The sequence below is a fragment of the Zeus faber genome (assembly GCF_960531495.2).
Source record: "Zeus faber genome assembly, chromosome: 11".
NCBI classification, from domain to species: Eukaryota; Metazoa; Chordata; class Actinopteri; order Zeiformes; family Zeidae; genus Zeus; species Zeus faber.
The window spans coordinates 29,016,794-29,038,901 of record NC_137205.1 but is presented as its reverse complement, the minus strand read 5'-3'; the positions used below and the strand labels follow the sequence as shown (position 1 = coordinate 29,038,901).

The following is a 22,108-nucleotide window of genomic DNA, read 5'->3' as shown; positions in this document are numbered from 1 at the left end:
CGTCAATTAGAATGACTTCTACATACAAGGGTTGCACATATATTTTCCACTTAAAGGGATTTGACTGACTCCCAGATCTGTGCGTATTACGATTATCACGCAGCATCGAGTGGGCCTACAAGCTGCCGCCACAAATCTGCATCCCATAATCTTTACTCCTACACCCCCCCTTATCTGGGGGTACCAAAGGCAGCGGGCACAATTCAGTTAACCTCACTTATACTCTATCTCTCTCCCCCTCTCTCCCTCCCGGAAAATCCCAAAGAAATAAATCCTCTTTCTTTCCCCCTGTAAGGAGGGGCTGGGAAGGTTTTTTTTTTTTAGTGCAGTTGCCGTGGCAACTCCTGATGGTTTTACACAGCTGGGTAAACTGGTAGGGAAGTTTGCCGGGGACGCGGGGAGCAGAGATGGGGTCCAGCAGTTTGGAAACAGCGCCACGAGGACGAGGGGCTTGGCTGGACGCAGAGTTCCGGACGCAAAAATGAGATGTAAATTAATAATCCGCTGCGGTTCATAGTCCCAATTTTCCATCCATGGGAACGAAGCTGCAGTGATTCTCAATTATTATTATTATTTTTTTCCCCCCACATCAAGGACCCACAATTTGATACACATCAGGCCACAGGCCCCATTGGATAGGATTTGGTCTCTGTGACCCCAATCCCTGATTCTTTTAACTGTTCGATATGATTTAGTCAAAAGCTCCAAACCTGTCTCAATACTAGGGACAGTTAAAGTTAATCAATTCGATCATTTTGCTGGGGACCCCCTGGAGCCGCTAGAAGGACCCCGGAGGGTCTCCGGAACCCAACATAAGAGTTGTGTGTCATGCACACATTCAATGGGACAGTATGGAGACGTCTCCTCCTCATTGCTACTGGGATGTTACGCAATAGGTATAGTAGTTGTAATAATAATAATAATAATAATAATAAGTGGTTGTAGAACAGTAGTAGTAATACTCTGTTTCCACCAGATGTGAAGAAGGATCCTGGCGTTCAAGTCTCTGCTGCACCCGTGTGGATAACTATGGAATTACAAATGCATCGCCTCACTAGGGGAAAAAAATAAAAACCTATCTCAAAGATAAAAAGCTACTACTTGTTCTAACATTTAATGAAGAACTTTGATTGTAAACACCAAAGTGCGTCCTTCAATCTTCATATTTTATTTGTCATTTTTTTTATACAGCTTAGATAAGACAATATCTAACAAGAAATGTATATCACCCATTTGTCATTGGCTGTACTGAAGGTTTAGGCCCCCCCACAGGTAATTTAACATGATATATGACACCTCTATCAGTTCCTCACAGGTCATTTCACTCAAATAAATCGGCGTCATAGGAAAACCGGGGTTGAAAGACATGAAACAGAATACTCCTTCATTAGAACAAGCAACAACATTTTTCCATATTTCTTGGGAGGATTGAGCTTAAACTCATCCGAACACACAGGACTCTGGAGGAAACCAGTGCACGTCCGCCAAGGTGTGACCGCTCAGCAACATTTGAAGTTTAAGGTCTGTTGATGATCTGATGGCGTGACTGCATCAGTCAGTCGGGTACTAATTGACACGTCTATTTCATAGCGACTGGCAAGTGAGAAAGAGATTGAAGACGGTCATACCGTAAATTAATTTCCAAAATTAAATCATCCTTCGCCCGGGTGCGGTGATTTATGACGTCGTATAAAGTTCCACACTGACAGTCGCCTGAAACCAAAACATACGGAACAGAAACATTGTGACGGTGTCATTTGCGGCGCGGGGAGGACGGGGCGGTGACGTGCAGCCGTTCCCACAGTCAAGCCGATCACAGGAATTCCACAAGGGCGTCGTCACCGCATTGTGCGACAAACTCCGGCCACCACTGTAAAAGCCCCCTCCCGTTTCCAACACAACTACAACTCCCCCGACACCATAGCTGACCCGAACAGACGCGCATCTAAAAAAATAATAATAATAAAAATAAAAATAAAACACCGAGGACAGAAAAACATACTGGACTTGGTTTCATGCAGTGCAGACGGTTTCATTCTAAACACGAGAGAAAAAAACAAAATAAAAAAATACATGTGCTCCAGTTTTTTTCCTTGGAGATGTTTACACGATGAGCCGGATAAACACGACTCTGGCCGTAAAGAATAGATAGAAAGTCCCAGAGAAAGACCAAATCCGCCCGTTCAGCGTGCTTGACAGGGGCGGCCTAACAATTCCACCTTTTTTTTTTCCTCTCCCCCTTCATCTCTTTGTGCACGGACAGCGCAGGCGACGCTTAAAATCTCTGCTGAAGAGCTGGAGACGGCGCCGCGGAGCGGCTCTCACCGCGCCCGCATATAAATACGCGCCCGGGCTTGTGCGGAGAGCTTGTCCGTTCCCGACGAAGGCACCGTGGTTTCACTGCGGCAGGGGCCAAACGGCAGATCGGCGGCGGCGCCGTTCTGTGCAGCTCCATGCCAAGATGCGGAGCCGGGGTCCCCCCGCACATGTTGGTATGATGTCAGACAAACCAGCAACGACGCAGCGGGAGACTCAGTGGATCTCGATATGGACCTAGGGAGAAGACGAAATTGATGTCTATAAGGCAGTGTTTGAGGATCCAGTATAACCGACAAGTAGACAGGGAGGGGGCAGCAACAACTTATCAAATTAACCAATTAATCGTTTTGAGTCCTTCTTTAAAAAGAGAATTTCCAAATTCTCTGATTCCAGCTTCTCAAATGTGAACATTTTTTTTAGCAGTTAACTCAAAATATCTTTGGGTCTCGGACGAAACAATTTGACATTTGAGGACGTCGCCGTGGGCTTTGGAAAACACTGATCGACATTTTTCAGTGTTTTCTGACATTTTATGGACAAAACAACTAATCGATTAATCGAAGAATGGATCAACAGATTAATCGATAATGAAAACAAACGTAAGTTGCAGCTCTAGATACCACACATTATTCATCATGTACAGAAATACCCAAACTATATTTATAGCCAGTCAGCCTTAATGCCACTTATCTGCTGCCCGTCTTCTTTGAATGTATTTTTTACTTTTTTGTTTTAAGAAGAAGAAGAAGAAGGTGTATAGCTGGTGCATAAAGAACATTTTGCATATTCTGTATATATTGTACATGGTTTTTTTTAAGACACTGAAGGCCTTTTTTAATGCTACTCGTGTATCCACACTACAATGCACCAAGTCCTCCAGATGGAAAAAGTACTTGGCCCAACACAGAGATTGTGATCTCGTTCGTGCACCAGCTCACTCCTACCTCGGTGTCGCCAAACAGCAGTTGGATTGTTATCGCGACAGGAGTGGAAATTGAATAACTTCAACTATGTCAGGGATGTCGAGTACGAGACCTTTAAAAAATGCCACCGAGGACCTTCCCAAACACGTGACTCCAATAAGCTGAGAGAGGGCAACACCAACGGCCGTGCAAAATAACAAATTTAAAAAAAAAAAAAAAAAAAAGGGATCTAAATCAGAAGAAAAATGTGTGTGTTGACACACACACACACACACACACACACCCCAAAGCAAAAAATATAATCAAAGAAATACCATAATTAAATATAAAGGGGGGAAATTTTACCATTTTGTAGAGCTAGCAACAGAGAGGCAGTAGATAGATAGACACAGAGATTAAGAAAGACAAAGAGATAAATAAGAGGTGGATGAGAGATTCACGTTTCAAGATGTTATTCGTCACATACATATACGAGAGACGGATCAGCGATGGATGAGAGATAAACAGGAGATAAATGTGTTCATATTGTCCACCTGCAACCTGACGTTGAACATCATGGACGCGATCAGGTAGATGTACGGGAACCGGATCCTCAGCCTCCATGCGAGGTCGAAGAAGATGAGCAGGGTCCTGGTCAAGCCCTTGGAGAACACCCCGTAGCTGCGGCCGGCGGAGCCCGAGAAGCTCAGCACCAGACACGACAGAGCCGCCATAAAAAAAAACAAAATAATAATCACAAAGCAACCCCGACGGGTCTGCGACGCGACGAGCGCCGTCACCGCGTCACGGAGACGGACAGGGCCGCTGCACGGGGAGGCGACACGGGGAGGCGCCGCGCGGCCGCTCGCATTCCCGTCGCCGGGTCACGGGGAGTGGGTGTCGGTCGGACGGCCGTGATCGTCGACGACGTCGGGCGATTCCGGGGACTTTTAATTGTGACGCACACGGATGCCGGAGGAAGCTACGTCCTCAATGTGTGCCACACTCAAATCGGTCCGGCTTAAAAAAAAGATGTCTCTGGAAAATAAATATTACAAACGTTGAACTACAGATGTTTATTTCCAATGTGGCGACGGTTTAAAAAAGTTTTTTTTCTCTCCCCCTCTCCCCTTACTCTTCGCCGTCAAATCTGGCAGAAAGCTGTGGACCTTCGAATGTAACTTTATTTCCATCTAACTTTAAAATGTGCAAAATTGAACAGGGAACACACCGTGCGTGCACCGCCCCAAACACTGAACAGTCGTTTGAGTGCTCCCACAAAAGGAAATGTAAAAATTCAAACAATAAACAAAGTCACGATTATGTACCAGAAAAAAAAAAGTAGTAATTATGCACAATAACAATGCATCTAAAATGAACATATACCATTTTGTAAATAAACCAAAAAGAAAATCTGCCCCCCTCTTTTTTTAATCAACATTTACAAAGTCAACAAAGATACAAAACTCAGCCTTGAAAATGGTTGTATGAGGCTTTCTTTTAGGTTATATCTACATTTATGAATAACACGTTTTATCGGGCGTCGCTATTCCAACCAGCTAGTTTCTCTTCACGGATTTTTCTTTTTTTCTTTTTAATAATTAAATTTCAACAACATTTCCCAAGACAATATATGCATTTTTCCCCCCACATACAGATTGAGCACTAGTCAAAACATAAATGGAAAAATATTTTGGGGTAAGAAAGAAAGTGGGGAAACAACAGACACCCAGACTAATAACCAACAAAAAACACATCTGAGATTTATGAGAAATGAGAACGGCTCAACAAAGATTTACAATTTCTCCTTTGACAAATATTAAGGAATTTCGAGGCTAATAATGCACAATGCAGAACACCTAACCTCGCCTTGAAATGGGTTGTGTTTGTGCGGGGATACTACATAGCTGTGCTAATAGTTGTGAATAAAGTGAATTAACTGATCTTTAAGGACGGTTTAAACTTTCTTTTTTTTTTTTAAGTTGTGTATCCCCTATAAGATATATATTTTTTTATCAGCCGAGTACCTCTTTTACTGGCATTGAGGGGAAAATAAGAAAATGAACATATATGATGTACTGTATGTGCGTCGTATGTTTTTTTTTTTTTTTTTTTTTTTTAATCAAACATTATATATAACCAATATTTTTTTAACCATTAGTTTTCTTTCATTACACTCCCCCCCTGCAGTTCCCCAATGATCCCCTATGGCTGCTACTATTTGGTGTACCTGTCGCGACAGTGCACCTTTGCTCTATTCGCTGTTTTATTCGCTGATTGTTTTGCTGTTCTGTTTGTTTACAACTTCCAAGTGAACAACGTTTAAAATGCACCAACGACGATCCTCCCACGTCCCCAGACCAGCGACGGATTGAGCAATAACAGGAAGCGAAAAGAGAGAGAGACAGAGAGACAGAGAGAGACAGAAAGAGAGAGAGACAGAGAGACAGAGAGAGACAGAAAGAGAGACAGAAAGAGAGAGAGACAGGGAGAGAGACAGAAAGAGAGAGAGACAGAGAGACAGAGAGAGACAGAGAGAGACAGAAAGAGAGAGAGACAGAGAGAGAGAGAGACAGAAAGAGAGAGAGACAGAGAGACAGACAGAAAGAGAGAGAGACAGAAAGAGAGAGAGAGAGAGAGAGACAGAAAGAGAGAGAGACAGAGAGACAGAGAGAGACAGAAAGAGAGACAGAAAGAGAGAGAGACAGAGAGAGAGACAGGCGCTTGCAGCCAGCTAGCCGGAAGCCGCGGTGCATCCTGGGCCTGTTCCTTTTCTTCCCTCCCCCCTCTTCCCACTTCCGCCTCAGGGGTGGTGGCCGCCGCTTCGCTCCAGCCTCCCACTGCAGTCGAGCTCTTCCGCAGCATGGGCGCGTCGTGAGCCCCGATCCACGGTGAAGCCATCCCGCCCGCGCCGCCCGCACCGCCCGCACCGCCCCCCCCCTCCCCGCCACCCGCGCCCCTCTCCCCCGCGGAGAAGAGCTGGTTTTCCGCGAGGCGTCCGCCCCCCCCCCCCGCCCCGCGTCGGTTTTCGTGCGTTTTTGTCGGCGGCGGCGGAAGTTCGGGACAAAGAGAGTCGAGCTAACGTTAGCCGCGCCCAGGCTAACCCCAGCGGCAGCAGACATTCCAGCGGAGCCGCGGAGCCATGCAGGCCATCAAGTGTGTGGTTGTTGGGGACGGGTGAGTCTGCGGTCGTCGCCCCCCCCCCCCCAAAAAAAACACCTTACATACAGACACGTACGTTGTCCACCGCGGGGTGTTGTTGTGTTGTTGTTTTGTTTTTTGTTTGTTTCCCTCCCCCCAAAAAATCGACTCCACGCACCGGGCTCCGTGTTTGTTCTGCGGGGAGAGGTTGGACTCGGCGTTGATTTGAGCTGCGGCCGAACCGGCGCCTTATCTAAGAGGCGAGAAACAATCGCGCCGTGACATGTTTATTCCGGGGGGTGGAAGTGGGCGGTGGGTCACACGGTGTTTTACCATTTTTATGTATTTATTTAAACCCAGTTCACCCGAACCCAGCTCCCGGCCCGCGCCCGTCATTAAGCGCCTCACAACAAACACGTCACGCATTTAACCAGACAAAAGCATGACGTCAGGGCTTGCGAATCTCTGTCTGTGTTTGCGGCGCAATTATTCGGCGAGATCGAATGTAGTCGCCGCGGCGAATAAATCCGCAGCCGTCGGTGTCTGGTTGTAGCTGTGTAGAGGTTGGGTGTTTTTGGGGTTTATGTTTTGTTTTGTTTTGTTTGTTTGTTAGATTTTTTTTTTTTTAAATACCAGGGCAGTAAATCGCGGCGCAGCGATGGAGGTTTTAAAAAGGAGCTGCAGCTGTTTCTCTTATATCACGTCGGAGGTTACCACTCACAACAGTCGACTCCTTCTTATGGGTGTGGTAAATACCACAGCAGGAGAGTCATTACATGGGCCCACTCCTGGGAGCGAGCCCTGCTTTTAGGAAGTCCTTATGTTGTGAAACCGCTCGTTTTTCTCTGCCGATTTGCTTTGTGGTTTTGGGCCACGTGCGGATTTTATAATTATTATATATATATATATATATATATATATTATATATAAATAAATATATATATATATATATATATATATATATATATATAAAAGCTGGTGTCGTCGGAAGTGTTGAAACAGAGGAGTCTCACACTGACCTCTGTCAGTCGTTTGTATCTTAAAATTAAAAACTGCATTTAGCCCAGACAGGGGTGACTGCAGAAGTTGGGTAAACAACGATGTCGCATACATCTGTCGGCTGGTGACCGCATGAGACCGTATTTGAAGTACACCCACATATTACTGTTTCTATGCATTTTGAGGACAAGGCTGATCAAACCGATGTGTTTTCTTTTTCCGTGTCCGAACCCAGAGCTGTGGGTAAAACATGCCTGCTCATCAGCTACACCACCAACGCCTTCCCCGGAGAGTACATCCCCACAGTGTGAGTATCGTGTGTGTGTGTGTGTGCGTGCGTCTACATGCTGGTGCACGTGAGGTGTCGTCTTCCCCGTTCAACCACCGTGGGCGAGAGCGCCCGTGTGTGTTTTCTGACGTGCAAGTTTGCTTAGCTCTTCCAAGAAATTTATCAAATCAAAGTTTGGCAAAAAAAAAAAAAATTCTAGTTTTTCCACCACAGGCGCCAAATCCAAATTTATGTTTGTCTCAGTTTCATAATTCATTGTTTAATTTAGGCTGTTGTCTTTTAGTCCCTACTTTTAGACAGTTATTGGGGGCGGTAAAAAGCTGCTTTTAAGGTTAGGATAACGCTGCTTCTTTCTAGGGCTGAACAATAAATCAAATTCAAACCGTGATCGCGGTGCAATATAACGTCAATTTAAAATTGGCTGCAATTAAAAATATATTACTTTTTATGATACACAATCTAAAGCAGTGATACTCAATCTGCAAACCTCTTTCTTTTGCAGCTCTTTGAAGTGTTATTTAAAAATAAAATAAAAATCTAAAAGTATTTAAATAATTTTGTCTGGTACATTGTCTGCGGTTTTCAAAACTGAATTTCCCATTAGACACATCAACCTATGACGGCTTTGAGAGCGAGCTCATCTATAGAGATCTGTTTCCTGGTAGTGATCAGTTGGCTGATCGCCCGTTTCCACCGGCAATTTTATTATTAGTTATTCATATTTAATTATATTATACAGTATAAAAGTAATAACCCGGAGCCGCATCTTACCGCCGGACTTTCAACCGTGCCACGTGAGACCACCCTGTCCAAATCCTCCATCTGCTTCTACGCTACAAGTGCCACAACAGCCTCCGTGCAATTAATAAATGGAAAAAACAACTTTTAAATCAATCCACGGTTTTTATTTAAGCCATCTTTCATAACCTAAGTGCCATATTCCAGAGAACACGGCATCTGCCTCTGCAGACACACAGTAAAGTCGGCTCGTCACTTTCTCGACGTAACTTCCAGTTTGCGTATACATTTGTACGTAATTTGTGTAGTATCAGAAATACTTTAATAATCCCAGGGGGAAATTACTTAAATGGTAATAATATAGTAATGGTTCTAATAATAAATTGCAATTTTTGCATACATCATGCATTTCATTCCTTAGTAAGATATATCTCGTCGCCTTGTTTTAAAAATGCATAATGTTTTGATGGAGGAAAGGGACGTTTCAGAAAACTTGACTCTGGCAAAAATATTTTTTGTCAGCGTGGCTCCTGGGCTGGGAGAGGTTGAGCACCGCTGCTATAGAAGGATTTATTGCTTGTGTTTAGTGAATAATACAGAAGATGAAGAACTTTAAAAACTGCAATTTGAGAATTTTCCCAAACCGTTAAGCCCTTCTTCTTAGAGTATATCCTTCTCAGCGATCGTCTGCATCGTCATAAGAATTGCACTTTTGGTCGTTAGAAAGCAACCTGCCGTCAACGCCGAAAAACACGTGTGACCCAGCGGAATAGCCATTTTCCATAATTCCATGACGACGATAGTTGCTTTGAAACACAAGATTAATAAATGTGGTTTAATTTATACATTGCACATATTCCTCTCAGTAAAAAGGAAGTGCTGCTTTTTGAAAGGAAGGCGGCTTGTTGCTCTCGGTAAGAAAACAAGGAGGGGATGTGAAGCGTTAACCGCGCCGCTTCCCGGGTCACGCACGCCTCTGTGTTTTTGGGATGGAAATGTAGAGGGCGGCGGGCCGGGTCACCGGGGAGGAAGCCCGGAGGAACAGGCCGGGAGAGGAATGCTTCAGGAATTCCTATGGGGAAGCTCGTCTGGGTGTAGAGCAGGTGTGAAGCCTGCGCTGATCTTTATCACGCTGGTTTGGAACCAACCTGTTCAACGGCCGCTTCACGACTCAAGAAGAGAGTTTGAAAGAGCCGCATTTATAAGAGTTTAGGAGAATTAAATGTGTCGAGGGGGTGACATGTTTGTTGTTCTAGACCGACGCTCGTGTTGTTCCCATTTGACACTTTTTTTTTTTTTTTGGAGTTTCGTTTGGAGTTTCGGACCTGGCGTGTCGCGGTGGAACTGACTTTCGTTCTCATAAAGACGTTTATATTTTATTAAAAACAGGTTCGACAACTACTCTGCCAACGTGATGGTGGATGGGAAGCCGGTCAACCTGGGCCTCTGGGATACCGCGGGGCAGGAGGACTACGACCGACTCCGCCCGCTCTCCTACCCACAGACGGTAGGACAATGGACAATGCTGTATCATATTGCACCTATTATACTGCCGCTGCACTGGTGGTGTTCACCACGGAAGATGTTTGAGTGTCTGAACAAAGAGCACAGTGTGCCGCTGCCATGGAGGGACCAGGAAGTCAGACGAAGAAAATGCCGTCACCGTGGGTGTGGTCAGAGAATCGATTCGTGGGATTCTGATAAGGAAGTGAGAAGGGTGGTTTCTGATTGGTGCACATGTCTTCTCCCCCCCAGGATGTGTTCCTCATCTGTTTCTCCCTCGTGAGTCCTGCCTCCTTCGAAAACGTCCGTGCCAAGGTGAGTCACTGTGGATGTGATTCAGGGCTGTGAGCGGTTGAATGAGCTGCTGCTGCTGCTGCAGCACTGTTGCCTCTTGGTCACTACCCTCCTCTGAGTGTATAAGGAAGTTAAATCTGTCTTTCCTCAAAAAAATGTCAATACCAATGTCCAATACGAGACCTGAGGGACTAATCAAATTCAAGCCGACAATAATAATAATGACAATGTAATAGAACCCAGTTTTTAAATCGTAAAGGCTGCGATTTGGAGTAATGGCGACACTTTCCCAGTGGTCGGCACCCGGGGCGCCGGGCGTGGCGTGTGCTGCAGGGAGCGTCCCCCAGAGGCGGGACGGTCCTTCTTCCACAGCACTGCGTCTGTTTGTCATTTATTTATTTTATTTTTTTTAATTGAATGAGCGTCCCGCTGTCCCTGAGCGCTCGGACAAAGCTCATTCACCTGCAGCGCAGCGAGGACGTATGCGCACAACATTTTTATTGAAATAATGCATTTCTGCTGAAACGCTGCATATTTTCCGGAGGTTAATATTCAGATTTGAACAATTACAGGGCTAAGACTTAATCGCAGTATTGGTCTAAGAATGTGATTATTTTCCCAAATCATTCAGCCCTGTCGAACACAGAGACCTTGAAGTTGTGTGCAGATATAGATCTGGGGCTGATCGGGTTGAACAGGGCGTCCGAAAAAAAGGTCTCACACCAGCACCATATCTAATGAATCCAGTTCAAGAAAAGCGGCTTAATTTTCTACCTTTTGACAAGGTGCATGTTTCTTATGGATGGGATGGATTATATCACTGATCATGTTCGATTAACCTCTATTTGGTATCGGCCTTATACAGTGTAATACAGAGAGAGTGTTTCAGAATCTGTAACAGCCGTGGAAACAATCATATTTCTCCAAGTAGGATTTTACCTTTGTGCTGCTAGCGCTCAAAGGTTCAACATCTTTTCCAGTTGAACTTGTCTAAAATAAATGTAAAATAAGTGCAGGCGGAGGTTGAGCCGGTGTTTACCTGTGATCCCTGCAGTGGTATCCTGAGGTCAGACACCACTGTCCCAACACTCCCATCATCCTGGTCGGCACCAAGCTGGATCTGAGGGATGACAAGGACACCATGGAGAAGCTGAGGGAGAAGAAGCTGGCTCCCATCACCTACCCCCAAGGCCTGGCCATGGCCAAAGAGATTGGTGAGCTTCAGCTCTTTGGGGCTGGCGGAGGTGGGGTCTTACTGTAGGACGTAGAAATAAAAGCTGCGGCGCCGTGGCAGGGCCCGCCACTCCAGCTTCAGCGACGGCGACATTCCGTCGCTTTGATTCAGTGCGATCGTCGTGATCGCCGGAATCAAAGTCCCCGCGTGGAGGGTCAACCTCTTTCATGCGCAAGATTGCGGCGTCGGCCAGTAGCAAAGAGGCTTTGGCGGTGTTGACCTTTGACCCTCCGACTGTAGGGTTGAGAAATCTCAGCAAAATTCGAAGGTTGAAACCTTCCATGGGAATAAACGGGATTAAAATGGAAATCTACAGGCGGTATTTACCATGTCATGTGCGGACATGACTGCAGGCTCTTAATAGAAATAAAGAAATACCGTTAAGTTGTGAGTTGAACCTGAATTCAGTGAGTTGACCTTGAGCGTTGTATCCTCTGATTGAACAATAAAGATCCCAGTGATGACTCAACACTGATCTACAAAACCAACTGTAAAAGTTGATGCTGAACCCGGCGGCTGGTAAATGATCTGCACGGTGCCAGGTTCCAAGTCCACTGAACGGGCGTCTTCACCAAAACACGCCACGGGGCCCGGTTCCGCGTATTCTTTGCAATCAATAAGTTCATTATGATACGCTTCAGATTTTTTTTGTTTTCTTTGGTATAAAATGGCAATATTTCACAACTTCCCGTGGAAATGACTGACCCTTTGCCGGCCCAGTCCACCACCGGAGCATCAAAAAGGGCGTGGCCGCTTTTGTTTTGTTTCCCCGCCCAGTCGGCCCGGTGTCACTTACTTGAAAATTTAGTTTTGACGGCATCTCAATTCCATGTCGTTCGTCGTGATCTTTGCGCCGTTTGGGCCTTCAGTCCAAGAATATTGACCACGGTGCGTCTTTGCCCCCCCCCCAGCTTCTGTCAAGTACCTGGAGTGCTCGGCCCTCACCCAGCGGGGCCTTAAAACGGTGTTTGACGAGGCCATCCGGGCGGTGCTGTGCCCCCCACCCGTCAAGAAGAAGAGGAAAGTGTGTTCCCTGCTCTAAGAGCCCACCGGGAAGCAGAACCGGGTGAGGTCGTCGCGAGCAGCGGGGTGGATGCAGGAGACACACACACACACACACACACACACACACACAAAACCATGTCCTTCATCCTTTTTTTTTTTTTTTTTCTCTCGTTAACAGTTTAGCTGACGTTAGGCCGACACTTCCAATCAGATTGACTTTTTGACATACATTAGGTGTAGAAAATAACATCATGGTGTTTCCTCCACCTCTGCCGCGCACACACACACATACACACGAGTCGAGGAAAAGAAACGAAAACTGCGATGAAATGATTAAATTCCTGAGGCCTTTTTTAAAAATCCGTAGGTAGTTTTGTTAATTGGGCCGTGGAATGTTTTCAATTAGTTCTTCCGTCGGTTCCATCTTGTTTGTTTACAGTCACGGTGGTTTATTTGGGTTGGAACGGTATGTTGCCGAACGGTATGTTGCCAAACACATTCTGCGGATATCAAGTGCCGTACAAAGACGGAGGGAGGGGGGGGAACGGCAAGCGACGAGGCCCAATTCACAGCAGGAAGTGGTTCGCATGGCCTCGACGCCGCGTTGTCCATCCCATTTGTAGAACGAGGAACCTGCCGCGAAAACCTCCTTAAAGTTATTTTGTGCCTCCAATGGCCGTCGGTGTCCCACCTCTCACCGGCGGCGTCCGCTCCGAGCACGGCGATTGGTGCCGTGAGTCGGGTTCTACGTGATGATCGCTGGATGATTTGCAGCCGGGGCCACAATCAGGCCCCGTTAATGAACACGGCGCCGGGGGGGGGCACCAATCACGCCATTAATCGCTTTCGAACGCACGTCGATCCAGTATTTCACGGATATGCCTTCAATCGGGCCTGTAAAGGAAGCTTCACCACTTGCGCCTCTTTGCGACAATTTTCGCCGCGTCGTCTCGCCCGCCGTCAAAGTATTTAGGGATGTTAGAGCGGCGAGTCGACCCGAGCTCCTCCGGTCTGCGGGCATTCACCACAACCTTTCTGTGCGACATTTTCTCTATAACACTTTTTTTTTTTTTTTTTTTATAAGTAGCGCCACTACTGGCAATGTCGCCGATGTGGCATTTCTAACAGCAGGAGGGCTACTGTCGGTAATGGTGTTGTATACAGCATATGCATCTTTTGTCATGTGTTTTAAGTTAGTTTTTTGTTTTTTTTCTTCACAGAAGTCACACATCACTCACTGTACTGTCAAGCTAACACTATGAATATCTTTTGTTTATTACCTCCTACAATTAACGCTACCTTAATCCCCCTACGAGCCTTGCTTTTTGTAATTAATGCTGATAGCATGTATGTGCAACATATACTGAAAACTAAGAATTGCTACAGTTATATATTTTTTGCATATTGACAAATGTATTTGAACTACTAGATCAGGGGTTGTGTACATGATGTTGCTCAACTGTATTGTAACGAGACATCTAGCTGTGCTCCAGTTCAAGCCAACGTCGTGACCTTTTAGTTTTACGGTCAAAGCTATTGTCACTTTTTTGAAACAGCCAATAAATTTCAATAAAACTGGCTCGTTGTCGGGTGTTTTGTCACAGTATTCTTCAACTTTGCCTTTCTTCAGCATCGACCTTATAAACTCATTTGTTGGGTCTGAACGGGCCGTGGTGTGTGTGTCTGTAAAGAGGATTTAAGGATGTATTCAGACCTGTCGTTTGTTTGCTTCGTTCCGATTCGGGGGAAACGTTGCCGCAGGGTTGCACCTGGACCTCGGCTCAATTTGCGTTCACACGGCAACGCTGAGCAGCGAGCCAACACTGGTAAACAACAACTCCAGGCGCTCGCAAAACTGTTGACCAATCACGGTCGTGGGATTTACGGAAACCACTCCGTTTTCTTCGTCCGGGCAACTTCCCCCCTTGTGGGTTAATCGAAAAAGGGAGGTGTGTGTGCGCACACAATTGCTTTTGTTGCTGTTCTCTGGTTGATTTAAGTGTTCTGTATATGATCAACATACTTAATTTGGGTGAGAATCCAGGCCACGTTCAACGTGTGTGTGTGCCTCCACCGCGCTCCAGTGTGGCAGCGAGCAGGGCGTGTGTTTCATTACCGTCCGAACCTCAGACCTGCCTCCACCCAGCATCGCCGATTCAGGCTCCTGTCGTGCGTAGCGTGTGCAGCACGGCATGTGAGTCGTGTTGGCTCGCTTGCATTCTCGCTGCAAACAACCCGCTCTGTGGCGCAATGGCGAGCCTGCCCATTTGCCCAAAGCGACCGCTTCGGGAATCGCAACAAATGCTCCAAACAAGCTGGGTGTGAACACACCCTCACATTCCATTATGATGGCATCTGCTTGGAGCTGAATCTCAGACATCAAGGAGGTATTAAAATGTCTTCTATTCTGAATATTTGCGCGCCTTTAAACAGGGCAGGGGCAAATGCATATCAGAAGATCTACAGATCGCGGTGGGACTTCTTGGGAGTAGCCAGGATGCGGTAACCAGACAAACTGCCTTACGGGGGGGGCAGTGTGCCAATCGTTCAGCGTGGCGGCTTGTTTTCGTGCCGTTACACAATAAATGATTTAATGCAGCTCGAATCCAAGCTGTCAACCTGCAGACTGCATACATCACACAGTGTTCCAACCAGTTTTACAGCCAAAGTCTTTGTTAAATCAGCTTTAATTAAACATTTAAGTCATACCCATGAAGACGTGTTAACTTAACGAAGATGATTCAGAAATCCTTGAACTTTTCTGAACAGACACTGTTTGATATTTTAGTTGGCAAAAATCTAATTACTTTGCAAACGAATAAATACAAAAATAGTCTTTCATGTACATTTTTCAGCCGACCAGCCTCTAACCCTCTGCAGGGCGGCGCTTCGGTTGCAGCTCCTCAGGAATCAACAAAGCGTAGCAACGTCCCTGAAGTCGTAGGGATCCTAGAAAATAAAACGAGTAAGGAAACAAATCTCTTCACCGCTGTTTACGATAATAAAAAATAAAAAAAGAACAAGAATTGCACTCGACCACATTTACCTTTCAACCAGCTCCGCACCAACAATGTCATGGACGTGGTACTTGATCTGGAACTTGACTTGGGCGGTGCTCTGACGTTGCTCCAGCTCCGCTTTTAAGACTTCGCCGTATTTGGACTTCTTGACCATGCCGAGAACCGCTTTGCGACCTGAAGAGTGACCGGGACAAATAAAAATAAAAAGTACGCTTGAAAGGAGCCCTTGAAGGACAGGGAAAAGGGCTGTATGAGTATTACTCCGTCGCCCCCACCCTGGATGAGGTACTTGGTGAATTTTCCCGAGTTTGGGATGGAGAGCCACCAGCTGCCTGCGTCTCTCACGGTGAGGACCCCCGACTTGACGAGCTGACTGTGGAAGGGAAAAGTAAATATTAAAAACAGACACTGTACATCACAGCCCATGAGGTCATTTCATTTCCAAAGGCATCGGAACGTTGTGGTGTTTACGTTGATTTCTCTGTATTTGGAATTGACAGAAAGTGTTTAGAAAATTGTGAATGCTTTATCCGAAGAAAATGCAACCAAAAACGAATATAAAGGTTCACAAAATAATGTTAATTCTGACCTCTATATAAATGACCAGTAATATAATATTATAATGTACTGCATGTATCAGTTACATACAGAAGAGAATTGGGGCCACATGAAAAAAACAAAACAAAAAACATGGTCAATCTCAGAATTCTGACACTTTTTCCAAAATCTGAATTTTGACTTTTATAAAATAATTCAGAGATTAATCTCGGAATTGAACACTTTCTTTTTCTCCATATGGCAATATTTTAATTTTCCATGCGGCCCAATTCTCTTCCATAGGTTACGAGTTACGGAAGAATATTAGGGCCACAAAAAAACGAACTGTTTTGAGAATTGACTGAATTTTTTCCGATACTAACCCCCGGAATTCAGAATTGAAAGGGTCGAAATTTTGAGAATTAAAAACACAATGACCTTTCGAGGATCCCTCCCAGAGAAGGGGCAGTGCTGCCGTGAGCCGAGCACCCGGACGCCATCTGCCCTGCATCCCCGGTCCCCACACTCAAAACGCTCCCAGGATAAACGAGCGGCATGAGCACCCGCCCCCTTAACGACTGCACACGTCTCAGCTCCTCCTTTTTGCACCAGAGCGAGATGTTCTCAAAACGGGCCGACAGTTTTAGAAATGAACGGGGGAAACCCCAGGTGTCGCCGCCCTGGTGGAGGGCAGACACCGGCACAAGCAGGCCGCCCACTGAGAGGCCGCTCTCAGAGGAACCGTCCCCCTCATGCGGGAGGCTTCTGGGGGCCGACCCCCCCTGGGCAGCGGCCTCCAGAACCCGCTCCACACACACCGGGGTCCGACGGCACCAACACTCTGTGGGCGAGTGACAGAGCCGGCGCCGGGCTGAACGCCGTGATTGCAGAACCCGTCACGGCTGTATTCTCACAATGTATTTTGACTTTAAAATCCAGGAATTCCCAGTTTATTCTCAAAACACGCGGGTATTTATTTTATTTGTGTGGTCCTGAAGCCCTGGTTATACCCCCACACGCCGCCCGCACAGAGTTTATAGCCGGCCCATTGTCCTTTGCCGTATTCTCAGAAACCACGGGTGGCAGTAGAGAAAATACCGTGTGGAGCAGGAAGTAGACCTGCCAACCTTGAGAAAACATAGTGAGAACTACAGCAGTGTAAGAGTGTGTGGTGTTAGTCACTGCAGCTAAATGACTCCATCAGTTATTCACACTGTGGCCGTCCCGTAACCAGGATAATCACACCGTATGTGAGATACTACGGCTACGTTTATACAGAATACACAATTATCTCATTAGGAAACACTCCTTTAAATGTATCATCAGAAGAGAAGTTACCGAACGTCTACCAACTAGAGATGCACCGATTGCAATTTTCCTGGCCGCTTCAATTTCTAGTTTTTAATATAAAAATTTCAAGTCTGACCTGCCGATTCCAAACTAACATGGAAATGTCCGGTTCAAACCTCAAATAAAGGCCTTTCACTTTTAAGTGGAAGACTTTCTACGATATTTGTATTGTACGGGACATTACGAAATAAATCGCAATCATTGCAAAAAAAGGGTAATAATAATAAATCACTCTCGTTCACTGGACATCCTCCTTCGCTCACCGTGCATGTAACGAACCGAACGACTCGTTTAACTGAGCGACTTGTCAAGAACGAGTCTTAAAAACCAGTCGAACCTTCATCACCAGCGAGGCTCCTGCAGCAGGAGCAACCAGAGCAGACGCTGCAGTGACAGCGACAGATGCGCAGGCTGCACCATTTAACAATATTGTCAGGAGATCAATTATTTATCAAATCTTTGTTTACCTCGAAGTTCCTTCAAACAGCGACATCTTTATTTCGCTCTCTTTTTTGAAGCGTCAACATCGTTACATTACCTTGGTATCGGGTTTAGGTATCGAGGCATTTTTAGGAGCACAGTACATGTGCACTCTATCGGGCGTGTACATTTGACCGAGACATCTCACGTTTTATATGTGAACGTTACAGTCACATTTCTGTGCTTGATCGTTAGTCCCCCACTTCCCGTTTTACCACCAGAGGCAGCGTTACGTCTCGGTGATAAAGTAGCGCTCTGTTACAGAACCACAAGGTCATAGCATCTAGTCCAATCTGAGAGATGTATTTTAAATACTAAATTAATGTACGGTATTGTTTTGTATTGATATTATATATGCGTGTATTTTGACCAAGAATTGCATGGTTGGTACACAAAATGCAGGTTGGTAGATCTGAGACAGTAGTAAAGAAGAAGACGCTACACGACACCCAAACATGGCTGCAAAATCTGAGCCTGTGCCGAGGGGCTGTTCATGGTGGTTGAAACAACAACAGCACGGAAAAGGAGCTGGTCTGGTCTGTCGGTCGGTCTGTCTGCCCGTTCCATGCAGACACAGCAGGGCGGGTTGAAGTTATGAAGTAATGTCCTGCTCAGCACTTTATTACAGACGTTCAAGAGTCAGGTTCCGCTCAACAGTCACAATGTGTAATTATCCTCCCTCATTGCAAGACTAATACTCTCCGTAACAAGTAGATGACATATATACCTTTTTTTTCCCAGATGATCAGTTGTATTGTCTAACAAAAAAAAACAAAAAAAAAAAAACTAAAAGTAAAATGCAGAGGCTTCCTTACGTTATCTCTTGGTCTGTGAAGAGGAGCTCCTTCAGCATCTTGTCTTTGTTGAAGCTCAGATCGTTACAAACAGGCACCACCTTCTCGAGGAACTTCTCCACCGTTCCCAGAGTAGCTCTGCCCTCCTCTCCGGCCAGGACCCTGGCTTTGTAGTCCGACGTGAACACCAGTCCGAAGGCCTCCGAGTCGAAGCCGAGCTGGAACATCATCAGCTCTCCCTGTTCCCGCAGCTCCGACTTGAGAGAAACATGTAAAAATCTACAGGTTGGCTCAGTTATTATGAGGAGTACATGGATATGCAGGAGGAACATTTTCAACACACAAAAAAAACAACCTCTGCCTCACCAGCTGCCGGTCCACATTCGTCCTGTCATCGTGGATGCTATAAAGCTGATGCTTCAGCACAATCTGAGGCAACGTGTCATTAAAAAGTTTCCTCGGGAACAGTGTCATGAGGTACTGCAGCGTGGATTTGATGTTGATTGGTCCATCTAAACAAAACGCGAGAGGAAACGTTAATACTTCTTCAGACCTTTCAAGGCAAATTCTAATGGCATTTAATACCTTTTTTCAGGCAAATCATCACTCCCTTATTCAGAGGTATAAGGTAGAAACAGGGCGGGGTATGAACTACATGATTCCATAAACTGTCATCAGAACAGTTTCCTTTAAATCAAGGTATGGTATTAGGAACAAAAAAATAAAATGAAATTAAAACATTACTTTTTCCCCACCACTTCCCCAACTTCAGACACATAACTACAAAGATTTTCATGGATTTCTCTACACAGGCAAGTATGAAGCAAAGTATAAAGTGGGTTGGTTGATTGGGTTCAGTTCATAACTTCAGAAATGTTGCCTCGGATGCGTGAGAACGTGACTCATTTGGACAAAAATGAATTCAGACAAACCGTTTATGTATCTGCCGTTCATGTAAACTGTTCAAGACCACTTAATGACATTTAAAACAGGCCTGATATTCATGAACCTTCATTTTGGTCGGCTCGGGGCAAACTGACAGCCGCGCTCACCTTCTCTGGCGTTGATGGCTCCAAACACCCCTCCACCCAGTCTTCTCCTCTTCACTTTAAACGTGTCCGAAATCAGACCTCGTTTTCTATTCATATCTGTGAGGAAGACAACGTATTTCACTTGAAGTCTGACCTGGATCACCAACCACAAAGTTCAGCTGGAACATGGTAGAGGGGAGAGGGGAGAAGGAAAGAAAACCTAACCCTCCGGAGCGAGGGAGAGGAACGACAGCAACACGATCTGCTCTGATCATATCATTCCGGGTGTTGTTCATCAATATTATTATTATTAATAATTGTTATTATTATAACAGCCTCTCGTTGTCCACATCTGCACCAGGCTCGATCACTAATTCTAATGTATGGTTGGTGGCAGCAGTGAGTATCTTGTTGGGGAGCAGCGGGGAACAATGCGACGGGCGGAGAAGAACCATCCTTTTCTCTCGCTTCTTTTGGGGGGTTTACACACAACTGAAATTTACATTTACATTTAGTCATTTATCAGACGCTTTTATCCAAAGCGACTTACAAGGGAGAATAACATTCAAGCTTCATTGCGACAGAGATTAGTGTAACAACAACATTCGTGTAACAATAAATACTGCAAGGTGGATACTGCAAGGACATACTTCGCCATCGCAGCGGGTTTTCGCACATGACCTCCGGGGTCCTTCGAGGCGGCCTGCGTCGCAAAGTGCGCCGTACGTTGGGTGAGAGTAGCACTTCGCCAGCGACGGGACCCCGCTGTGCCGAAGTCCCAATGAAAACCGGCGGGAGGGCGCCGTTACGGGGCTACAAGTACGATAGCCGCGTGACAGCCGGCTGTGATTCCGCCGCGGAGGACGGCAACGAGTCCCAATGTTTTGCTCCACCTTGACGGCGGGCGTCGCGTAGCGCCGCCATGTTCTCTGCCGGCGGGCTCCCGTCCCCTAACGCGGCACCCGGTGCGCCGTCCCGCGGCCCGCGTGGCGGCCGGCTCGGTGCGGTCAGCCGAACGCTATCCAAACGCACCGATAAACACTGTTTGCGAAATATCGAACCATCGAATGTGACAAACGACGCCATTTTACCTGACACTTAAGCGGACATCGTTGTCGTTCGACGTCTGGAGCCGACCCCCCCCCCTCCGGGCCCGGAGTTCAGAACCACGACGAGTTCACTCTACTTCCGGTGTCGTACTTCCGGTCGGCGTCACGCTGCCACCTAGCGGCCGCTGACCGCACTCCCTCGTGGATTGAGCTTTCCCCCCCAAAATCGTCACAATTTAAAGGTTTATAACAAATAAAATGATTTCAAATGTAAAAAAAAAAAAGACGAATCAACGCTACATTCGAAAAATCCTCATCAAGATTTTTCAGATGACAGAAATATCAGCGCCACCTCTCACGTCCACAAGTAAACACGGCAGCACTTGGCCTGAGATGCAAAACGACGCAAAATGCACAATGCTACGATCTCAAAGTATATTTAACAACATATAAACATATAAACATATAAACGACGACGCTTTTTTTTTTTTTTTTGCAAAATGGTGCACACGACTTTAAGTAATACATCATCTGTGGACGCTTCTGTTATTTTCGTTTCTGTTATTTTTGTTTGCAGTTTGCACTTTTTTTGTCGCTCACAGCCTAAAAACGCATCTGGATGGTTGATTCGGACGTCGATCCGTTTCAAACAAGATGCATTTATTATTTATCAAGCTAAAATGTGTCTTATCATTCTTTTAATATCTCTTAATGCCTTCGTCAATAACGCAATATAAGCCGGCGTCGTGCCAAAAAGTGATCGTCCGCCAAAAAGTGATTGCAGCTCCTACCTTGTGACCGAAAGGTTATTTATGCCTCAAAATGACTTGGTTTCATTCATGAGGGTTATATTTCAAAGATCATAGCCCACCCAGTCCTTTTTACCTGTTGAAATACATTTTAAGGGCCAATACCACTCACAAACCAGTCGTTTCCACCCTGCCAAATAGCAGCTCCTACCTTGTGACTGAAATGTTATTTATGCCCAAAAATGACTTATTTTCATTCACAAGGGTTATATTTGACAGATCATAGCCCACCCAGTCCTTTTTACCCGTTGGAATACATTTAAGGGCCAATACAACTCATAAAATGCAGCTTTGCACTTGTCGAACCATAAAATGCAGCTTTGCACTTGTCAAAAAGTGATTGCAGCTCCCGCCTTGTGACCGAAAGGTTATTTATGCCTCATATTGACTGGGTTTCATCCATGAGGGTTATGTTTTAAAGATCATAGCCCACCCAGTCTTTTTTACCTGTTGAAATACATTTTAAGGGGCCAATACCACTCACAAACCAATCGTTCCCCCCTGCCAAATAGCGATTGCAGCTCCTACCTTGTGACTGAAAGGTTGTTTCTGCCTCAAAATGATTGATTGATTGATTTCACTCTTGATGATGGTATTTGGCAGATTATAGCCCG

General features: G+C 45.7%; 3 protein-coding genes across 3 annotated transcripts; 1 reads left to right on the top strand and 2 right to left on the bottom strand.

Annotated features, from left to right (window-relative positions):
• Positions 1–1,154: 1,154 nt before the first annotated feature.
• On the bottom strand, positions 1,155–4,124 carry smim10l3 (small integral membrane protein 10 like 3). The gene is made up of 2 exons (XM_080008989.1): positions 3,776–4,124; positions 1,155–2,553 (listed from the first exon to the last, which is right to left on the bottom strand). The coding sequence occupies exons 1-2, from the start codon at positions 3,953–3,955 to the stop codon at positions 2,533–2,535; spliced, it is 201 nt and encodes a 66-aa protein (XP_079865115.1). The 5' UTR covers positions 3,956–4,124; the 3' UTR covers positions 1,155–2,532.
• A 1,568-nt stretch (positions 4,125–5,692) lies between these two features.
• LOC307236697 (ras-related C3 botulinum toxin substrate 1-like) lies at positions 5,693–14,002 on the top strand. The gene is made up of 6 exons (XM_080009188.1): positions 5,693–6,398; positions 7,597–7,668; positions 9,778–9,895; positions 10,144–10,206; positions 11,240–11,399; positions 12,331–14,002. The coding sequence occupies exons 1-6, from the start codon at positions 6,364–6,366 to the stop codon at positions 12,459–12,461; spliced, it is 579 nt and encodes a 192-aa protein (XP_079865314.1). The 5' UTR covers positions 5,693–6,363; the 3' UTR covers positions 12,462–14,002.
• Positions 14,003–15,102: 1,100 nt separating this feature from the next.
• On the bottom strand, positions 15,103–20,817 carry LOC307237174 (inactive serine/threonine-protein kinase 19-like). Its single transcript, XM_080009835.1, has 7 exons — positions 20,728–20,817; positions 19,658–19,753; positions 18,972–19,117; positions 18,627–18,862; positions 15,720–15,817; positions 15,471–15,618; positions 15,103–15,373 (listed from the first exon to the last, which is right to left on the bottom strand). Exons 2-7 carry the CDS (start codon positions 19,749–19,751, stop codon positions 15,328–15,330), a joined length of 768 nt encoding a protein of 255 aa, XP_079865961.1. The 5' UTR covers positions 19,752–19,753; positions 20,728–20,817; the 3' UTR covers positions 15,103–15,327.
• Between the last annotated feature and the right edge of the window lie 1,291 nt (positions 20,818–22,108).